This window comes from Neopsephotus bourkii, unplaced genomic scaffold (genome assembly GCF_033783945.1).
Source record: "Neopsephotus bourkii isolate Nb327-2 ecotype Australia unplaced genomic scaffold, CSIRO-AGI_Nbou_v1 NB_1825, whole genome shotgun sequence".
NCBI lineage: Eukaryota > Metazoa > Chordata > Aves > Psittaciformes > Psittacidae > Neopsephotus > Neopsephotus bourkii.
In genome coordinates, this window is record NW_026902298.1 from 13,218,355 (window position 1) to 13,239,958 (window position 21,604).

A 21,604-nucleotide genomic window follows, 5' to 3' on the forward strand; every position below is an offset into this window, starting at 1 on the left:
AGAGTGGCATACTGCATTAGCAGAATAGATATTTGGAAAGAGCCTCCAGTAATACCTACTGTATTCCCAAATAAGCTTCCCACAGCTGTTACAAAAGCTGCCTGTATTCAGGCCATGCAAGAGTATGAACCCCCACTGATGTTCCCGTATCAGCAACTGTAGATTATGACCTGTTAAAGCCATTAATTAAGAGAGCTCCTGCTGCTCTCAAACCCTATTGCAAGAAGAGATGAAATTATGAGAAATTCAGACTTTCATGCTTTACTGGCCATTAAGAGATATTGCTGATTATGATCAAGACAAAGTTCTAATGCACAGAGATCTCCCCACCTGGGCAAAAATTAATGAATGACATTATGAATCATGGGTGGGAAACGGATAGAGCACATTCGCATGGAAACCATGCTAGGGCATTTGAAAAACAGCGAGGTGGTTTGTGACATCCAACATGGTTTCAAGAAGGGCAAATCCTGCCTGACCAATCTGGTGGCCTTCTATGGTGGGGCTACAGAACTGATGGACAGGGTCAAAGCAGTTGATGTCTACCTGGACTTGCACAAAGCATTCGACACTGGCTCCAAGAGCCACCTAAAGGTGCTGTGGGCCTCAATGGTGTGAGACCTCCGTGCGGCGCTTCGAAGGAGCAGCCCTGAGGCGGGGTCCTGACGGCAGCTGACCAGGGAAGAAGTCACCCAGGCCCGAGAAGGGGCACACCTCGGAAGGCCTGCCCGCCTCAGCTCTGCAAAGCGAGGTCTGTGATTCCAAACGGCAACTTTCTCACTCCGTCTCAGCCTTCCTTCTCCCTGGTAACGGGCGAGGGGCTGCCACGCTTCCTCCTCATGTGCAGCACGGTGCCCGAAGGAACACCCCATACACACGGACCGCACCAGCCCCACGATGTCAGCGGCGCGGCGAAAGCACCGACAACGCATACCCACCGGTCAGGTGCCGAGCTGTGCGCCATCTTGGGTAACGTAGACTGACGTCACACGTATGGAGGGGCGTCCCGCCATGCCGGGTGTGGCGTATGGTGCCCCTCTCGTGGGCGGTGCCGGTTCCCGCTTCCGGGGGCGCGGAGCTGTGCTCTGGCAGTTGGCACCGGGGAGGGGCATGAGCGCGTAAAGGGCGGTGCGGTTCGCTACGGCTCGGTTTGAGAGCGGTGCGTGTGAGGGAGCGGAGGTCGGCTGTGGTGCCGGTAGGTGCTTGGCGGCTTGGGCTTGCCGGCTCGGACTTGCCGGCTCTCTGCGCCTTGGGCGGGGCGGCTGCCGCTGGATCCGGTCTGTTGCTGCCTCCCTGACGCGTAACGCTCTGCGCGGGGCAGGCTCGGCTCGGCTCGGCTCGGCTGTGGTGGGGGCCTTTGCGGGTCGGGGCGGTCTTGGCCGCGCTGGCCCTGTGAGTGCCGCCCTACCTCGGCTGCCGGGCCTGAGAGTCGGAGCGGGGTAACGGGGTGGTCGGGCCGCGGCGGGGTCCAGGCGGCCCAGCAGGGGTATCTGAAGCCGGGCTGAGCCATGGGCTGCGCTCGTCCTGTCGAGTGCTGGAAGGCCTCGGCCGGCTCTCACTGAGAGGAGCATAGGTGCTATGTTCAGGTGTTTGTTTTTTGCTTGTCGAGAGCCCTTGAACTGGTGTGTCCCACTGCTTTGGACTAACCAGCAAGATGCTGTTGTGATACATAGTAAACAATAATCGTCAGAAGTAAACTGTGCGTTTCCTGATTGTATCTCTTGAAGCCCTTGGTAGTTCTGGGAAGCTAATGTAGAGTCAACTTTATTTTTCACTTTTTCCTTTGTTTTTTTGCTTTCATTTCTGTTTTATGCAATGAAGGTTGCCAAATTAACACACATGATTCGACAACCTAAGTAAATAAGCTGAAGAAACTTTGGAAATTTCTTTGTGCAACTTCTCTAACTATTTACCTTCCGCTTTTTCATCCTCTTAATAAGGGCACTGGGTCTCCAGTGGCCAAAAGAAAGCAGCTGGGTGTTCCTTTGCTTCTTCATAAACAGAGAAAACAGCTATGTGGGAAGGTATTTAGGGATAAAGGGAAAGCATCCTGTGATGTCAATTGCTTGATTCAGTGACTTGCACAATTAATTGCTTCCTGACACTCTAGTAACTATTCTATATGTCTGACCTCCACTGCTCTACACTTTTTGATGTAGCATATTATATAGCACAGTTTGTGTGATTAGAAGAACAGGAATCAGGCCATGTCTGCTTACGGATCTAGGGTCAATTGTTACTTAGTATTGGTGACTAATTTAAAGGAGGTATCACGAGGCTTTTCCAGCCAGACAAAAATGAATTGTTGAGACAAGTATGGTACTGCACAGAGGAGGTGGCATTCCTAGCGCCTATTCTTTGTGCTATCGCCTCTGTGCAATGTGGTCAGGAAGCTGATAAGAGAAAGCAGGAAGCATGCAGAGTAGTGTCTTGTTCTGGGCCCTGGCCTTTTCCCCCAGGGTCACAGATGCTTTATTCATTTATCTTGTATGCCTAATCATGTGGAGGAGTACATCTTGGTGCTGACACCTTGTATCACCCTGTATTAGCTGGGCTGAATTTCAGCTGACTAACAGTAGGATAGCTATTTGTGTTAAGGAAGGGTTTAATAAAAACAACTCCTTATGTGTTAGTGACATAAAGAATTGGAAAGATTAAAAAAACCCCATCAACATAAAGTCATCTAGTTTGTAAACTATCCAAATTTTACTTTTTTGCAAGAATGCATGGAAATTTCCTTTTTTTCTAGGAATATTATTTAATGAACTTTTCTGTATTTTGGGGGAAGCAACAGCTTGTTTTATAAGAGAAGGAACTGAGAGAGCATACATGATCACCTGAGGCTGTACCAATTCATTGATGCCTAAAGTACAGCTCATAAGTTAGTGGCTTTCAGTCAAGTTTTGCAACAGCAGGGTTGTATCATATCCTACTTCCTACCTTTCTGATAAGATTACTCAAAAGGAGGTATAACCTGTATTTCTCAATCATGATTTTAGATGTATTAGATAGAAGCTATTATTTAAAATTTCTTCCCCAGTATGTATATGAAATGTTCAAAGAAGGAACTAGTGAACTGGGAATAACAGGATTTTAAGGCTTAATGCTTTGGTATTCTTACCAGTAGATTATGTTAAAAGAATAAAGTATTGCTTTCTGCTTTGTCTGAAATGAAGTAGTCAAATATAATTATTTAGAAATATAGGAGGATTGTTCCATATCATGACTACATAAAAATGACTTCACAATACACGTGTGAAAGTTTTTCACTCAACCTTGCTACATTTAGTTCCTGGCTGCCATAATCTTCCATTAGATTTTGAAAAGGAAAACAACATGAAGATGTCAGCATGAGGTCTTGCTGGAATGCTTTGTGGGAGTTACCTGGTTTTCACTCTCAACTTGGAAATAGCTCTTTTAAAAGACAAATTGTTCTGGAAGGCAAATATAATAAAGTTTATGGTTTTGGTACAAAAGAGATAACCTTATCCCAGGTTCTAGCTCTCACATATATTGTTTTCTGTGGCAAAAAATATTACACTTGTTTATTCATCTCTCTTCCTACTCACAAGAAAATTGTGAACCTCTTATTCTTCATTTATGGAACCAGGCACTAAGACACAGTCTGCTGTGTATTTTTGATGTTATAAAAATATATTTAACAGGAAAACAAAAAAGAGAAACATTTGTGCTTAACTTCTAGTTTAGGGTTATCAGTGAAGAGAAAGAAAAGTTAAGTGATACTGATTATAGCCATGATAGAACTTGATAGAGAAGGGGTTAGGTTATAACAGAGGACCCTTAAATGGCAAGTAGGGAATTAATTTATGGTATTTAGCAAATGTGATGGACGTATGGCAGATTTCTGAAAGGCATTGAGTCTGTCAAGAGGCATACGAGTGTTCTATGTCAGCCAGAAGATGCAGGACAAAAATCTTACAGTCATTCAAGGTGGGGTTATGAAAGTGCAAGCAGTAACAATTGATTGGTCTGGTGCATGTTGACCTGTCTGGCTTAAGAAAACTTGCCACTTCTGACAACATCTCCCTTACAATTCCTTTCCAGATGTGGGCTATGTAATTGCAGTTGAGCAAGCACTTTTCAAGGCCTTGTGGTGTCCTGCACTTGGCTCAACTCACAAAGATTGGTAAGACAATAAATTCTTACTGGTTTTGAGTGCTTTGGATAGCACAGCCAGAATATGGTGTAACTGTTGTAAACCAAGGAAGTAAATTATCTTTTTTTTTTTTTTTTTTTCCTGATGCTAATAAGCCTTAGAACTGCTTCTCAACTAGTGCTGAAGAAAAGCACATTCAAACAGCATGTAAATTGCCTACTATAGCTGTCAGGACATTGGAAATGTTTTAGAAGCCTCAGAAGATGATCTAGGGTTGAAAAACCCTTGAAAAGACCATGCAAACTCACTGTTACAGCTTTTGAAACTTGTTTACATTGGAAAGTGAGTGTTAGGATAAATAGCTGGCATCCAGTGTACAGGCAATTTTGAATGAAAAAGAAAACACTTGTAAGGAAAACCTGTAGTGGTGCAGAGAAGTATCTGAAATCAATGACTTAGACAACAAAGATTCCATATTGGTCTTTTTCACTCAGAAGACAGGCGGCAAAGATGACTCTTGTTGCTGGCTGCATACTTTGATCTTGAGGCTCTGTCCATTCAAATGCCTTAGGGTGGTTTTTTCCCAAAGTTTTTAATATGTCTGTTCTCAGACATTTCCAGACAGAGAGCTGGGATAAAGCAATACTGTCTTAGCTTCCTGTTCACAAGCAAGTAATTTACACTTGGAGACTTGTACACGCAGGGAGTAGATCACTGTAGGTATTACTAACACTGAATTTGCTCTTATTGCACTCAGTCTTATGAAGGATATGGCTTGGCAGATGTTGGCTCTTGATTCAGTAGTTGGGGTTGGTGCAGAACTCTGATTAAATACTTGTAACTGATCCATCTGAAATGTGATAGTATGAGCAGCACTTTTCCCCACATGAAAATTTGGCCTATAGTCTCTGACTGTCACCCTGCTGCTAATACAGACACAGCCGTAGCTCATGTCGGTATCTGTCACATTACCTTTTTTTCGGGCTAGACAACCTACTAAAATGCTTCAGCTGCTATATGGGTGTGTTGATTAACCAAATGAAGATCTCTAAGCCAGTGATGCTTCAAATGGGTCTGGTATCATTCGAAAATCATCCCCAAAGTGCTTGTCATGTTCCTCATTCTTTTGCAGGAAATATCTTGAGCTTTTAAACAGTTCTGTAAAATCATCTTTGCTGTGTCTCCTCCTCAGCATTCTCCAACCTAACAGCTCCAAATAGGAGAGTGCATTGAAGGTTTTTCAGGGTTTTTGGAGTCATGAATAAAGGTTTAGTAAGTGGAAAAAAATATGTGTAGATATTAATTTCTTTGTTTCTTCTTGTTCAAGAGATGGCAGTAACTCAAATCTAATCAATCCTCAACTGACTTAGACCATAATATTCTGATTTCAATATGCATTACGATAGTGAGCTTATAGGTTTAGCACATTATGAGCAGTCTTGTGGAGAGAGAACCTTTAGTCTAAAGCTTGTGGTTGGAATTGAAATTTTGGAGAAATTTCTGCCCCATGATCTCAAAAATAAAAAGAATGGCAGAGAAGAGGTTTCTGGGATTTGCAGGCCCTGTGTTTATTTCCTTGATGCTTTTGGTTCTTGATGATTTTTTTTTTTTTTTTTAAGACAGTGCTAGTTAAGGTGATGTTGTGTGTAGTCTTCTTAGTTCCCTGGTAGAGAAGTTTAATGAGGCCCATTACTTCAAGAAAGTGTATTTTTGGAGCAAGCTTAGTTCTGCATAGTTTGTAGGTGCCAGGTTCTCCCATGCAAGGGATAGAGGGGGAGTTGCACTGAAATGTGTTTATCTTTAATCCTTGCAGACTGATAACTTGAGTAAATAGTGCAGAGTACTTTTTAATAACAGAAAGTAAATAAAGGTGATGTCAGCTTATTACTCATCCTTTCTTTAAAGGATTTCTGCTTTGTATTTAGGCACGTTGGTCTCTTGTTCAGAACTTAGAGGGAAAATAAAGTGAAATGGCAGAAAGTTGTAATGTAAATATGAAGTCTCTTTGTAAGCTGTCTTATTTCTTTGGTTACTTTGTGGCTGGGATTAATGGGCATTGTCCATGGATGTAAAAATGAATGCTTACTTTAGCAAATCTTACATTATAAAGAAAATACATTCCAGGAACACTTTAGCTATATCAAGTATTCTATCCCTGAGGAATCTTGATGTCTTGGATATAAAATAGTTTTGTCATATAACATTAAGAGCTGGCTACCTTAATGGGTGCTTCGTGATTCCTAGGCAAAAAGAGCGTCCTTTCTTTACCTGTCTGTTTATTTGGCTATGTATATGTTCTGTTGGAATAGCCAAACTATTATTTCAATACAAATTACCACATCTTGAGTGTTCTAACTTATTGTTTACAGATACCTTGCAAGACTAGTGAGTAACTGTACCCTATTATCCACGATGAAAGGTTGTCAGAGTATTTGTCCCTTAACCAAGTGTTCTGAATGGTTTTATTTAACATCCTCCCACATAGGTCAGTTATCCTAGCAATTGTAAATTGGGCATATGAACTATCACTTCAGATTGTTTTCATCTCACAAGAGACAAAACACTACAAGTGGCCAAATATGAGCATCAGAAGAGAAGCACATGCATGCCTCAGCTCTGAGGAATCCTGGATGTAATTTTTTTTTTCTCTTTATTATGGGTGTCAGCTGTGTAGAAAGTTGCAGGGTTTTTTTCCTTCCTATTTTGCAGATGTATTTCTTGTATAAGGTAAGTCATAAACAGCTTCAAGATGAAATACCACTGATTTAGGAAGAAAGTTGGAGGAATGCTGTGGGTTTCCATGGAACTTCTTGCTGCCTGGCAGCAGATTTGTTCAGGAAGATGTGAGCAAGCTAGGGGAACAGAAAGCTTGCTTGTCACGTCTCGAACTGGTAGATTCAGTGGCAAGTACTTGTGTTTTCAAAATGTTGTCTGGTGTCAGATACAGTTACAGACACCTAGTTTAGTGTGTTACTACTTATTTGTGTCAAATAATGAATTGCCAGTTCTTTAATGAGCTAACATAAATAGGACAAAGCTTGGGGGGAATAGTTTGATAGGTAACAGTACATGAAGTAGCTCTTCTGTAATTACTATCAGATTTCAGAATGGCATTATCTTTCATAGGACTTTATTAACATCATGGTTGTCAAGCCCGGAGTGGATTTAGTTCAGTGTATGTGAGCTTCAGCTCTGAAGTTAATTTACAACTATCACTTTCCAGTAATATGTTACCTTCCAAACTTTACCATCAAGAACTACTGGCTTGGGAATTGGAAGTGCTGACTGTTGTCTCCTTTCTTCTCCTTTTTCAGTCTCACTGCTGGTTAGTTTTTCAGTGGCTTCTCCATGAATTTGTGGTTCTAGTAGTACAGGACGGTGTTCTGCCAGTATTGAGTAAACCACAAAACTCAGTATCTGGCTTGTTAAAGTATACATTCTTTCTTCAGATTCTGGGTTCTTTCCTGGCATGCAGGTAGTGTTATAATGTATTTGCAAACGCATTCAAACTTAAGGGTCTGTATTACCTGTTAGACTTAATTTATAAATCCTTCTTAACCATGTTTGAGAATATTACTGTTATGTCCTTGCCTCAAAAGCAAAGAAACTGTTACTGATTTGTGTAGTGTTGGCTGTAGTATGGTTATTGGGTAACTTGAACAGAGCCTTTAAGCTAGGGTTACATCATACAGCCAGCAGTTGTGCTTGCACTGGTATGCAAACTCCTGGACAGCCTGAACCCACAGCTGCAAAGGGAAGCAGAACACCAGGCCTGCTGAAAGAGAAATCTCCAGTCACTTTGCAAAGATAGCTGTATTTCTGGCCCTGTTCTGCAGTTGTAATGGGGTTCTTGGCAAACTGATGATTCACAGGGTGGGGTTATGATATCTCTTTTCTCTGTCCAAGATGAGATGTGTGTTTTAGGGCTCCAAGTTGCAGAGGTACCCCGACTGTGTGGCACCCAAAGTAGGGAAAGCTGGTCAAGCCTGCAACAGCTACAGTAACCCAGATACTGCATTTTCAGTGCCCCTATGTAATTGACTCTTCATCCTGTTTCTGAATATTAAATAAATGTGAGATCTTCACCCAAAGAACTAGCCTGATGTCATTTTCTGGTGCTTAATCTAACTTGGTGAAAATATGTCATTTCCTCCCTCACCCTGCTTTACTGGACCTTAGCTGTGCAAACCGTCTAAAGAGACATTCCCAAATTCAAAGTTGGGACTGAGCTGCCCTAAATAAACCTCATGAAAGGATCTTAAGTCTATGAGTGAAGTCACTGATTGTATAGTGAGATTGGACTACTGCAAACAGAGCTAATAGAGGCCTTGTGTAAGAATGTCTAATTTTATTACTTTTTAATGGTGGCAAAACTCAACTTGTGTTGACAGCTACTTAAAAGAAATAACTCCTGAAGCCACAGTCTTAGCCATAAGGCTGAAAAGGTACTTTATGTTCATAAGATCAAACCTGATGAAGTATTCCCTGAATCCTGAAGTACTTCAGCTATAAGGGATTAGGTGTCTTGATTTCAAGTCACCTTCCCTTCTCTAGCTAACAGCTGTCTGAGTCTGCATAAATTTACTTTTCTAAGAGCAGTTACTAATGCTATGACTTCTAGAAAATTTATCTCATAGGGAAAACTGGAACATCTGTTAGTCAAGCAGGATGTTTGGAATTATTCTAGTGGATTATGGGAACTTAATTGAAAAGTGAAAGAGCAAGGCCTAATCAAAATTTAAGGGGAAAACTAATTTTAAATTAAATTATTGTATAGCCTGGGGGCTTAGTTTTCCCATTGCTAAGAGTGCTAGCTTTGTTACTATTCCTCCAACAAAAATGCATATTCTTAGCTCTGAAAAACCTGGCTCTAATGAGAATACATTTATTGATGGGCTTGCTTTTTCCTCTTGTTTCTTCAGGGAAAAATGTATCTCCTGTTAATAGCAAAAGTCAAAATGGTGTGTCGGGGCTTCATCTTTATCCTACTTTTAGTATGAGAAAGGTAGATTTGAAAACCTTTGCTAAAATGGCAGATATACCATTTGAAACTTTTGCAGGTCCTCTTGCATTTGAGGGATTCTCCATACTGTTTCTCGAGTGCTACCAGAATCATTTTAGGTGGTGTTTGGTCAGTGAAAGTGTTTTCCCTTCTGACTGACTGCTGAAATTCCTCAGAGGGAAGGGGAAGAATATTTGAAGCTTATACTAGTAATTTAAATGCCTTCCTTAATTTCTTTCTGGATTGCTGGCTAAACCAGTGTGCTTTTCCAACGTGGAGAAGCTTTTTATTTTAAGACTTAATTTCTATCTGTTGTTAGTTTAAGGTAAAAATGAGGAATTATCAAAAAATGTTTTGCAAGCTGAGTTTTGTAGAGGAAGCTATTTCACATACTGATTGTTCCTACATTTCTCTTGGCTCTTAAGTTATGTCATATCAGCTGAATAATTCTTTTAGTACTTTCTAGTCCTAACCAGGTGTTGTTCTAAGCAGAATTAATTCTATAGGCTTTCATTCTTTGAACTTCCTACTTGTACTTTCAACTGAAAATACTGATAATTCCTTTATTCTTTATTGCAGGGGGAAGATTCTCTTTAACGTGATTACTTACAAGTAATAGTTCCTCATCATGGCTGAACTATCGCCTGAAGAAATCCAGCTGAGGGCCAACCAGGTCACGGATGAGGTAATTGTCATAGGAAGCCATCTGGGTTTACACTACTAATCTGCCAAGATTACAATATCTTCTAAATATTAAGTCAGGGTGGTGACCCTGCAAGGGTATACCTGAATGTTTCAGACTTTCATGTTACTTGGTCAGTACTGGAGCCAAGACCTCTACTAGCAGTAAGAATGAATTTCAACTTTTGAAGTGTAAAGCCACCTCCCTGACTGCGTACAGATCACTCAGCCATGATTACTGAGACCATGCAGTCTGGGTACCTACAGTATTCTTAATCCATGTTGATATTTCATGCTTATTCAAATGATCTAAAGTTTATTTGAATGTGTTTTCTTTTATAAAGACTTTCCAGTGGGATAAGCAAAGTACTAAAGTACTAAAAAACAAGTACTAAAAACCAAGGGCTTACTAGCATACTGGAAAAAATCTCCAGTATGCTGGCACTGTGACTGTGGTGTGGAATGTGTTACATATAGGCAGGCTGATGAACCTTTGTATATCAATTGCTTTACTGTAATGAACTGGTGAAGAGGATTTTGGGACACTGCTATGCTGTTAACACACTCATGTTAAAATTTTCTTTTTAGTCTTTGGAAAGCACAAGAAGGATTCTTGGCCTGGCCATTGAGGTAAGGAAACATTTTTTTAATTCCCTGGGGATTTATTAATTTAAGAAGCAGCATGCTAATTATCACAAAGTGATCTTAATCACTTTTATTGTCTTTCTCAAACTTTTTGACACTCACTTCATTTTTAAAAGTTGCTGCTTTAATTCAGCAATAGAGTTGGAATGAGTTAAACCTAATGTTTTTTTACATTAGGTATAGTCACATCACAGAATTCCTTTCTACATGTTTTCCTTTTAAGCAAGATGGCCTAATCTCCAAATGCTACAGGTTAATTATAATAAGACTTCTGCAGTGGTCAGTAATACCTTTGGCTGCTGTGTCATTTGCTTCTCATAACATCTTCGGTTTCTTTTTTAGCTCACTTAGCCTGTGAACAGAGTGAAAATGTCTTGCTTTGAGGAACAGGGCAGGGCTTAGTTGGGTGGGGTAGTGGAGGGTAGGGCTGCCTTCAGTTTCAACCAAAGGCTTCTCTACATAGACCTTACAATCTGTTGATAAATTTTAACTTTAAAGATAGCTAGGTATGATATTAAACTCTTAACACCTTTATACATAACCTGGAACAAATCTGTATTTTGAGTTTATGTGACATTGTGTGAGGAATCTGTTTCTTTACACTATGTTGTGCATAACCCATTGTAAAAATAGCAAAGTTTATTTTTGATACTGTAATTTCAAAATATAGAGAGCATCCTGTTGGTAGGGAGTAAGATAAGGTTGATAGCCAGCTCTGGTAGACTTAACAAAGCTTAACTGGTTCAGCAAGATGATTTTGCTAGTACGTGGATAAACCATAGACAAATGGAAACCAGAGAGTAAGCAGAGACAAAGCTAATGCCCAGACTTCAAGGGCTGAACACTTGAGACACTTTGTTGTCAGTGTAAGAACACAAAAAAATAATCCAGTGAATAAGGACCCTGAAGTATTTGGTCACTACTGCTTTAGAGCCTGTACTCACTGTCCAGGCGGTAGCAGTTTGCTATGAAACTGAAGATGCTATGTTATCAGTGAGGCATTTGAATCAGCATAATGAATACTTCTCAAGCACAAACATTAAGAACATGTAATGAGCCAACATTATTTCTCTTGGTGTCATGGTTTGGAGATCCATAAACTAAAATATTTCCTACCATAGACAGTCCTATGCTGCCAGCTTACAGTAATGCATGGGTGCAACTTGCATGCTAGATTCAAGTCTTTAATCCAGCAAAAAGTTCTGCAGTGGTATATTCCTCACTGCTGATTTCTTTTGCTTAGTTTTAAAACTAGTGATAGGCTACTCTGTTCCTGAAATCTTCCACTGAGTTTTCAGGAACAGTCTTGCAGGCTTTGTTTTGCTTTCTTTTATTCTGCCTTCCAAGGACTAAAGGCTGTGTTAGCCCTATTGAAGGGTGTAGGGATAAAGAATCAACTCAAGTGCCACATTTCAAAATAAGGCTCAGCTAGGTTTACTTCATTTGATATTGTTGTAGTTTGATCTGAATATTACTTTTTACAATGCATGTAGTGACAGGACAAGGGGTAATGACTCTAAACTGAAAGAGGGTAGATTGAGATTAGATGTTAGGGAGAAATTATTCCCTGTGAGGGTGGTGGAACACTGGCACAGGTTGCCCAGAGAAGCTGTGGCTGCCCTGTCCCTGCCAGTGTTCAAGGCCAGGTTGGACAGCGCTTGGAGCACCCTGGTCTAGTGGAAGGTGCCCCTGCCTGTGGCGGAGAGATTGGAACTAGAAGAGCTTTAATATCCCTTCCAACCCAAACCATTCTGTGATCTTACTGTAATGTTAAATAATTTAAAAAAAAACAACCAAACCAACCAACCAAATACAAACCACCACAACCAAATAAAAAAACTCAACACACCAGGCAAGATTATTATCAGCCTACCATAGGATCCATTTGAAACTTAGCATAGCTTTACTACAGAAGTTATTCCTAGCAGTGTTTTACTATGAACTTGCTTGGCTTATCAGATTTACTATAGAGACCTGATTTCACATTGCTGTATTAAAATCTGATTTTATATCTGAACATTTCTTTCTGCAGTCTCATGATGCTGGCATCAGAACTATCACCATGCTGGATGAACAAGGAGGTGAGTGCTTCCTTCTTCCTCTCTAATATTAAAGAACACCCAATTTTATGACTGTGAGAAAAAGGATTATCATTCAAGAGTTGTTGCTGAACCTAAAGGCTTGTTAAACACTAGGTATGTAGAATGAGACCTGCTTATTTGTTATTCTGATGTGTTTGTAGTCAAGAGGTTTTGAAGTAGTTGAGAGACTGCATTAGTTACAATGTAATACAGCTCTGTTAGGGATGGTCTTCTTCCCACCACAGAATGACTGTAACTACATTTATTCTAAAAGCAGCAACTGAAGTGCTTTTTTTAAGGATAGGGAAAATATTTTTTAAAGTAGTAAACAAAACTTTTCACTGAATATATTCCAGTGATAAGTAATAAATAAATAAATCCTAAAAGGCAGGAAAGACAAAAAACATTAATCTCACTGTGAAGACAGAACTGAAACTTAAGCTTCCTGCTTGAAGGAAATGTTAATTTCCCCCAATCCATGTTTATTCCGGTTACTTGTTTCTTTTCCAGAACAGCTAAATCGCATAGAAGAAGGCATGGACCAGATAAATAAGGATATGAGAGAAGCTGAGAAGACACTGACAGAGCTCAACAAATGTTGTGGGCTCTGTGTCTGTCCTTGTAACAGGTCAGTTCAGTTGGTTATTGGGTCTGAAGTTCTAGCTCAATAGCTACTGTACTAGGAGATGGTCTCTGATAAAAGAGCTTGTTAAAAATGCTGACTGTCTAGGAAGACGAACTGTTTTGGTTTGTAGAGGTGCATCCTTTTAAAAGTGTGGGTTGGTAGCTAGAGCTTAACTTGCATCTAACCATATATTGTGCCCCTGTAACTGTAAATATAGCTGCTGTGTAACATACTGCACAATTCTGCCCTAATCTCCTCTAAAGTTTCTATTTGGCAAAATACTATCAATCTCCGTATGGATGAGACCAGATTGGACTGCAGATAGCTGTATGTAAGTGCCTGCCTGTGTTACAAATTGGACTCCAAAAGTACTTCTCTACAAAAGTACTTTTGCACTAACTTAAAAGTAGGAAGACTTCTGTTTTAAATAAGAGAAGTAATATTGATTCTCTAGGCATTAAAAAAAAATGTTCATGCTTTAGGGAGGAAGAGTAGGAGAACAGACATTGGTGTTAAAGCTGTAATGTTTCATTACTGATTACATAAATTCTTGTAGACCTGCTTCACAGTACCTGTAGAACATCAGTGTTCTGGTTATCATAACCAAGTCAGTTAAGAATGTCTTTTGTATGGCACTTGTTTAGTTGTTTAGCGGTACAAATCAACCTAAACTATCAGAAATCAGTTGTATAAGTAAAACAACGTTTATTTTTGGCAGTGTGCTAGCTACGTCTTTAAGCAGCAAACTATCAAATTGATTTGTGTGAATTAAATGTGATCATAGTTCTTCCAAGTGAAGAAGATAAAAGCTCTTTTAAGAGTGTGACCACTGAAGTGAGTAGTGTGTGTGTGTGTTTGGTCATTTTTAGCTCTTTAGCATGAGGAGAAAACAATCCAAAACCCAGCTATCATTCAATTGAGAGGTAGCAGAAACCTAGGTAAGAATTCCTTGGAATAGCTGAGTCTGCTTATCCAGCAGAATAATGCTTTGAGGATCCTTGAGGATAGATACATGTGGCTTCTAAGGCTGAAAGTCTTAGAGCTGTAGTACTTTGAAAATGCAGATGGTTCTGTCCTGACCTCTAGATAGGTGTGTTTACTGATTTATATTAGTTTTATCAATCTGATGAATTGAGTATTTTGACACATTTAGTCTTTGTTTTCTGTAGTTACAGTTTTATTTCACTGAAGCTAAGCAGCTTATTGACACTGAGCAAGCTCAGAGTTCATTAACTCTTGTGGCAGTCCTTTGGTGTACACAGATAACAATAAAAAATAATGTTGTATACCAAAACAGGCAGTAATGTACAGAAAAATCCACTAGGTAAGTAGAGGACACAGAGGAAGATGAAACTTTGAATGCCTTTCATATATCTGGGACATTTCTGTCAATGTTGGAGTTGTTTGTCAACCAGTTATCTCTAAAGCATTTAATTTGTTTTCATAAAGCATGAAGCTAAATCAGAATGCTTGCTAAATTAAATAGTGCTTATTTCTTCTAGGCTTAGGCTATGTGTAAAAGCTGTGTGAAAACATGAAATACTGGCAGCACTCTAATATAATCTATGTACTAATAACTATTTACCAGTTTGCTGGTCTTTACTCTTCTTTCTTTTCCATTCTCTCCTAACACTGATGCTTGCTTTCTAAAAATGAAGACTAGGATAAGAAGCTGTATTCACTTAACTGGTGAAAGCGGATTTTAGGACAAGGTCAGTCTTACTAGTGCAGATGTCATTTAACCAGCTGTCTGAAGTGATGCTTCTATTGGATTTCTGCTTGCATGTGTATGATGCCTGCATGTAGGTCTCTGTGCAACTGTGATGTCTTTTAATACTGATTTGAATAGAAAACGTGAAGTACTACAGAGTGCATTACCTGTGGAAATGTTGAACAACTGCTTGAGGCCTTGCTAGCTTGACAGGCTGTATAAATCACCTTATGCTTATGGAAATATGAGAAAAGTGAATATGTAGTAATTTGAAAAACAGTTCTTAAAAAATCAGGTGGTGAAAAGCTTTGTTCTTAACTGCTTAGTTTGAGCAGTAGTTTTGTTTCTAGCTGTCTACTTTTGTGCAAGTAGTTTTCAGGCCACTTGTTTTTGTTCAATAAATTCCTCAGTTACCTCTGGCACCTAAGACTTTGTTAATCCAGAAGCCAAGCACGCAAAGCTCTCCTGCTATAAAAATCTCCTACCTAAAGAGATCTTTAAACCCGTGGCTTAAAGCACAAGGAGCTAGAATTGACTAGTGTAGGTTTCTTTAGAGTTCTGCTGGGCGTAACACTTCCATTATGAACTGAGAAATTATTCCGTTTCTTCTCCTTGATGTATTCATACTAGATTACGTCTTATAGCATCTGGCCTATGAAACACCATTTCCCTTTTCAATTACACAAGTGCCAACAGAATGAGGGGAATATTTTTTTAATTGCAGCTACAGTTAATGACATTGACACCTCAAATGTAAAATGTCTGGGCTATTGAAAGGCACTACAGGGAAAATGATTACCAATAATTGTAAACTTAGATGTACTGAAAGACACTACAGATTTCCCCTCACAGGCTTCTTAAAAGAAGCAGAAAAGTGGCAGTGGAGTCTGGATTATCAAGCTTAAACCTGAAAATGCCAGCAAACAAGGTGAACATGAGAGTATTATCTCAAAATATGGTTTTTTGGTTCATAAAAACTGACCCCAATTTAGATCAGTTATTTCTTTCTCTAGATTTTTCTTCCCCTCTTGCTTTTGTGAGTCTGATTCTTGACACTGTTTCATGTTAGTGTGCTGCTTTATTTTTATTTCTCTTCTGAATTAATGTGCTAAAAGTATAATGGTAAACTGGTTTGTTGCTTTAATAGGGTTAGTACAATCAAATTGCAAAATGGAGCCAGTTAAACATGGTTACTGTTATTCCGTAATTAAAATCAACCTGAGGAACATTAACTTCGAAAGGAAAGAGTTAGCAACAAACAATGTCCAACAGAAAAAACAGTAGAGATTAATGGTTTTCTTGCATGGAGTAGCTATTTCTGTTTGAGGAATCTTTTCATTAATCCCCATTTCTTCCCTGAAAATCCTGACTCTAGACCAACTCCTGTCATAAATGTAACTTTGTCTTCTGACAGTGTGAGCTTTCCTGTGACTGACATAAGCTTCCCCTCTTCTGGTAAAGTATGTTAATGTAAGGAAATTGCTGTGCTTATATTAAAGCTTAAGACCAAATTAATCACAGTCCCAGAGTAACTCAGTTATGTTTTTACTGTCATGATACAAGAAATCGCATTGCATAGACAAGGCTTTGTGTATACAAAATCTACTCTCTTTCAGGCACAAATCTTTCTGAAAATTCTAGATGAATTCAGAAGTTCAGTCAGGAAACTGTATTTCTGGTGTGACAGTTCAGATTTCTTATTTTTGTGGAGCAGGACAAAAAACTTCGAGGCTAGCAAGGTATATAGAGCAACCTGGGGAGATGGAAATGAGAACTCGGCAGATCACGTGATATCCATGCAACCAAGAAGAATAAATCAGCAGCAGTTTCAGACTGCTGGAGGACCAAGTGGTGGATACATTACAAGGTTTGCTCCTTTATATTAATCTTAAAACTAGGAATCCTAAGTTATCACTTGCCAGCTTTACAGATGCATTTTAGCGTAAGTTGCTAAATAGTAAGGTGTTTTACTGCTGCTTGGAAGAATTGTTCCTACTTGGACAGGATGGCAGACACCTGCACTTTCAGTACTGTAGTGCTCATCTTAAACTTCCATTTGTTTTGTCGTGGTGGTATTAGTCTGTTTCTGCGTGTGAGGATTATAGAGCTTCATGCTTATTTATTGAGGGGACTTAAAAATACTAAGGACTTCTACTGTCAGAAAGTATATTTGAGACAACCTCATGTCTTAAACTTCCTCTGGTAGCTGTTACTTTAAATTCCAAGGCTATTTTTGTAATGATTAATAGCTTACACCTTTTTAGTGGGCTGCTTGCTTGGAACATGTGGGATTCTAAAAGGGGGGCGTAAACATCTGACAGGAAATGTATTTGAGCAATAATTGATATTAAAGTAAATTTTAGGTAAATAAAAGCAAGCTTTAGATTCCTAGAAACATTGTCTTTAATTATTTGAACAGGATAACAAATGATGCCAGAGAAGATGAAATGGATGAAAATCTTGCTCAAGTGGGAAACATTCTTGGGAATTTGAAAAACATGGCTTTGGATATGGGCAATGAGATTGATGCCCAGAATAAACAAATAGACCGGATAAATGAAAAGGTAAGTGCCAAAGGTGTTCTCTCCCTTTGCTTAGAGGTTGGGTTGTAACTGAGAAGTTATAAGGAATGGGTTTACCATTCTGTCTACACGTATTTGCAGTAAGTATGCATCAAGATTATACCATTGTCCAGGTTGCAGTGATTTGGATAAGGGACACCTGGGTGTTTGGGTGCATAGCTGAGAATTCAAGTGCTTCAGAGCATCAGGAAACCTCAATATATAGCACAGGTCACTGTGCTCTGGAAAACACTGAACTTCAACTTGATAGGATTGAAAGGGCAAACATACTGGAGGATTTTTTGCTCATAGGGAATCTTGTACACGGTAGGGAATAGGTATTTTTGACAAAAGCAAGATTCTTCTGGAATTCCTAAGAAGTTGCTATAATCATTGAACATGGAATAAAACACAGGTGATTTGTTGCCCTGATTCTCATGGACAGGTTAATATTGGGACTGGGGAGACTTTGGAATAATAGGTTTTGTAGGTGTGCAGGGACATGGTCTGCCCTCATCAGCAAATGGAGTTAGTCATAGCCAGTAACTTTTTTTTTTTCCCCAAATGTTACTGCTTTAAAGACAAACTTCCCAGAACAGATGAATCCTATATAAATATATAGGGGGGTGTGCATCTTATGAGGCAGTTAGGCATATTTTAGAAATCCCCACATTATGAAATGAATACAAGCTTTGACAGGCATCTTGTTTAAGAAAGGAAATCAAAACTTAATGAATAGTGTATGCTAAGGATTTAAAAACAGCAGAAGTGAACACGGATTGCTGTAAAATCATGTAATTAAGACAAAATGAGAAGTTAAAGATACCATTAAATGCCCAGTAGGGTTAAAAGTGACAGGAATAGACTTTTCTCAAATATACAGTTAGTCTGACACAAATGCTGGTTGTACCAATGTCAGCATCTCAGTTTTGTCTAGTAAATTTGGGGAGTTGTGGCTTTAATAATGCAATCAACATGATTTTATGAAGGATGCCCTAATTGTCTTTCACTGTTCCCTGAAACCACCAGTCTGATAAGATTACCAAGTTAAAGTCAAGCATTTTAAAGAACACTAGAAAACTTAATAACAGTTTAAAGTGAGGTGTGAAATTGTTACATTTTATCATGTGGACTGAAATTGGCTTGGTCAGATTAACTGTAAATGGGAGTTACTGTTTGCAGCAATAGTTTTTCTGGTAGTTTCAAGCACCTGTTTTGGCCTGACACTTTCATTTCAGTGGTTTGAATAAATCTTGCTGATCAAACTTACTATTAAAATTTTAGAAACAAGTTAGAATTGCTTTACAAAGCAGCAATAAAAGTGGAAATGTTATTCCTGGCTTTCAGACTGGCACCTGTCTCAGGGTATTTATCCTTTTCTGCTGAAAGGTGCTTTGAAATCTATTGCACGATGTGGAAACCAAATCAAAATGTTAAAGGCGGATCCTCAAGGGACAATATCATGTAAAGAAACAAAGCAGTATTAAGCTTAAAAGCATCAGTTCTATTCTGAAGTTATTTTTATTAAAAAAAAAAACAACAACAAAAAAGGAAAGTAAAATTCCAGCTCACCTGGGGAATACATAGGCTTGACTGGGTGACTTCTGGTAGCCTGCAATGTTAACACAGGACTCCTAGTTTGAATGAACCCCCCAATAAAAGGTTATGCTATTGGGTTTTTCTTAGATCATCTAGTTTACTGAAGCGGCTCCCCTTCTGCCTGCCACAGTGATAATACCCTGCATTGCAGAAGTTTCTGTTGGTTTGAATTTTGAAATGCTTTTGCAAGAAGTCTGCAAATGACCTGTGAATTTCTTTCAGGCTGATACAAACAGGGAACGCATTGAGCAAGCCAACATCAGAGCCAAGAAACTAATTGACAATTGAAGCCTGCTGTCGTTGTTAATGACACTGTCTCTCCAGCTGCAAGCCACCATATTCATGGATCTGTGAAACTTCTATCCTGAAATAAGAGGGGCTGGGTAAAATGAAGCAGAACCCTTTCTGTAGGGATTAATTGTCTTTTATTTTTTTATATTGCTTCATGTAAATGTGGCCTTGACTCCAAGAAAGCAGCCAACAACATAGCTTCCTCCTACCCATCTGCCTTCACTATCTTTAAACTGCTCAGGGCTAAGAGTGTTATGGCTTTGAGAATCTTCTTGCATGTTTCTTTTTCCTTTTTCCCCTGCACCCAAAATGTTCTTGAAGTTGAACAAGCAGAGTAACCTGAATTTACAGCTGTGGGAAGTTGGAGAGGGCACTTTGCACTGTTTGAAATACCTCATAAGTTGAGTGTCTTCACTAAAATAGGGACTTGGTGAATATTGTCTGACTTGTATCTCTAGCACGCTAACGATAATTTTACAGTCTAAACCACATGATTGGTTTGAGGTTGAATTTGTCAGTTACAGAATTGAAGAGGCCCACTAAGTACTTGTGGGTTGAAGGCTTAAAAACACTCCTGACCACATGAACATTAGTGTAAAGGTAACTGGAGGAATATACAGGTTGCCATTGGTTTGGAGGCTATGCCTAGAAATCATGCTGCATTGTCCTGATAATATTTGTTGTAAGTATATATATATACCTGCTCTAAACCCCACGTGCATATGAGTAGAACAAAATAAAATGATCTCCCTGAAGTATTTATTTGATGGAAAATGTTATGCCCCTGATCTAAAAGTTAACTTTTAAGTGTTTGAATGATGCATCTTAACTGGAAGAAACTTAGCAGAAAAGTGTGTGTGTCTCATCCTGTATCAGAGTCCATTTTGGCCAGTTTTCACTGGAGTTCAGTTTATGCCTTTCTCCAAGTGCAAAATAATGACTCTGATCTGGTGCAGAGCTTGTTCTCAGCAGTGACTTTGGGGGAGCTTCTCAAATGTACTGGAAACAGAGAAGCTTATAATGAAACTTCTTTGTCACAAGTGTGGAGGAAGCAGTATCTATTTATGAACTGTATGCTAGTTCTAAATAAACTAGTTTTAAATAGATTCCTGACTGATTTATTATTGCAGACCGTGAGACTTGCAGTTGGAAATATTACATGTTCAGGTTGCTTGCAACCAAAATGTTCCTGTTGCAGTATATAGGAGTTTCTGACCCGGTGAGGTAAAGCTGTCATAGGAATGAAGAAAAATTGTTTGATTTTACTGTAATTTAATCAGATTTATTTCTAGGGTTTTCTTAAAAAAATTGGCAAATAAATTGCAAGTGATGCATATAATTGCAATAATGCCTTTCTTAAAGGTGAAAATGGGGCTTTGGACTAACCTGTGATTTTTTATTTTTTTTCTTTTTTATGTTGGATGGCAAAAGTCTTCAAATTAATTGGAGGAATGATTAAACCTAATAGCATTATTGGGTGATTTGTTTGGAAGCTCAGCCCACAAGTATCCTGTAACTACTGATAAGAAATCCCAGGGCTGTTGAGATGACACTAATCTGCTGAAATACAGTGTTTTTTTCTTTATAGTAGAAATACAATCAGCATTACTGATATATTCTCAGTTCAACTAAAGGGAAAAAAAACCACACAAAAACCCCAACAAAACAAGAAAAGTAACAAAAAATACACTTTACTCCCCCCCCAAAAAATGACAAAAGGACAGAGCTGCTGCTTGTAATAAATAGGCCAGTGGTAGACCTTATGTGAATAAGGTAAAGTCATATTTGGGGGACTGTGGATATTTTACTAGTGTATGTTGGCTTCTGTCTGGCTTCCAGTAATTGTTGGAATGCTAATCAATTTTAAAAGCTCATTATCTAGCCCCTTAGTAAATAAAGATTTATGCGCTTAAAAAATACAAGCAGCAAAGAAGTACTTTGAAGAGCATTGCATAGTAAATTTCTAACCACCGCTTGTGTGGGGAAAGCACAAGACATTTGTATGCCTTTTTATCCCCTTCTTACAAACTTCAGGTTAACTGAAGAGATACTTGCTGCTGGTTGTGAAAGCAAAGTATATTTTTATTGAATTATGGCTGTCTCCTGAAACAGGAGACTAAAGGAGTTACATTACTCTGCTTACAACAGTGCAAATCTGCTCTGTAGCATGTGGATTCCAAGCATTGCAATGTTTTTCTCCCTTGCCATTCAAAGTCCATGTTCTTGTCTACCCTGAGCAAACAACAAATTGGCATGTTGGCTGAGAGAATGCTGTAATCAATATATCAGAA

The 21,604-nt window shown here is 39.0% G+C and overlaps 1 protein-coding gene across 1 annotated transcript; it reads left to right on the forward strand.

Moving 5' to 3' along the window:
- Positions 1 to 1,099: 1,099 nt before the first annotated feature.
- Positions 1,100 to 20,419, forward strand: SNAP23 (synaptosome associated protein 23). Its single transcript, XM_061343777.1, has 8 exons — positions 1,100 to 1,195; positions 9,699 to 9,804; positions 10,389 to 10,430; positions 12,478 to 12,526; positions 13,037 to 13,154; positions 16,577 to 16,729; positions 17,282 to 17,426; positions 19,245 to 20,419. Exons 2-8 carry the CDS (start codon positions 9,748 to 9,750, stop codon positions 19,308 to 19,310), a joined length of 630 nt encoding a protein of 209 aa, XP_061199761.1. The 5' UTR covers positions 1,100 to 1,195; positions 9,699 to 9,747; the 3' UTR covers positions 19,311 to 20,419.
- The last annotated feature ends 1,185 nt before the right edge of the window (positions 20,420 to 21,604 follow it).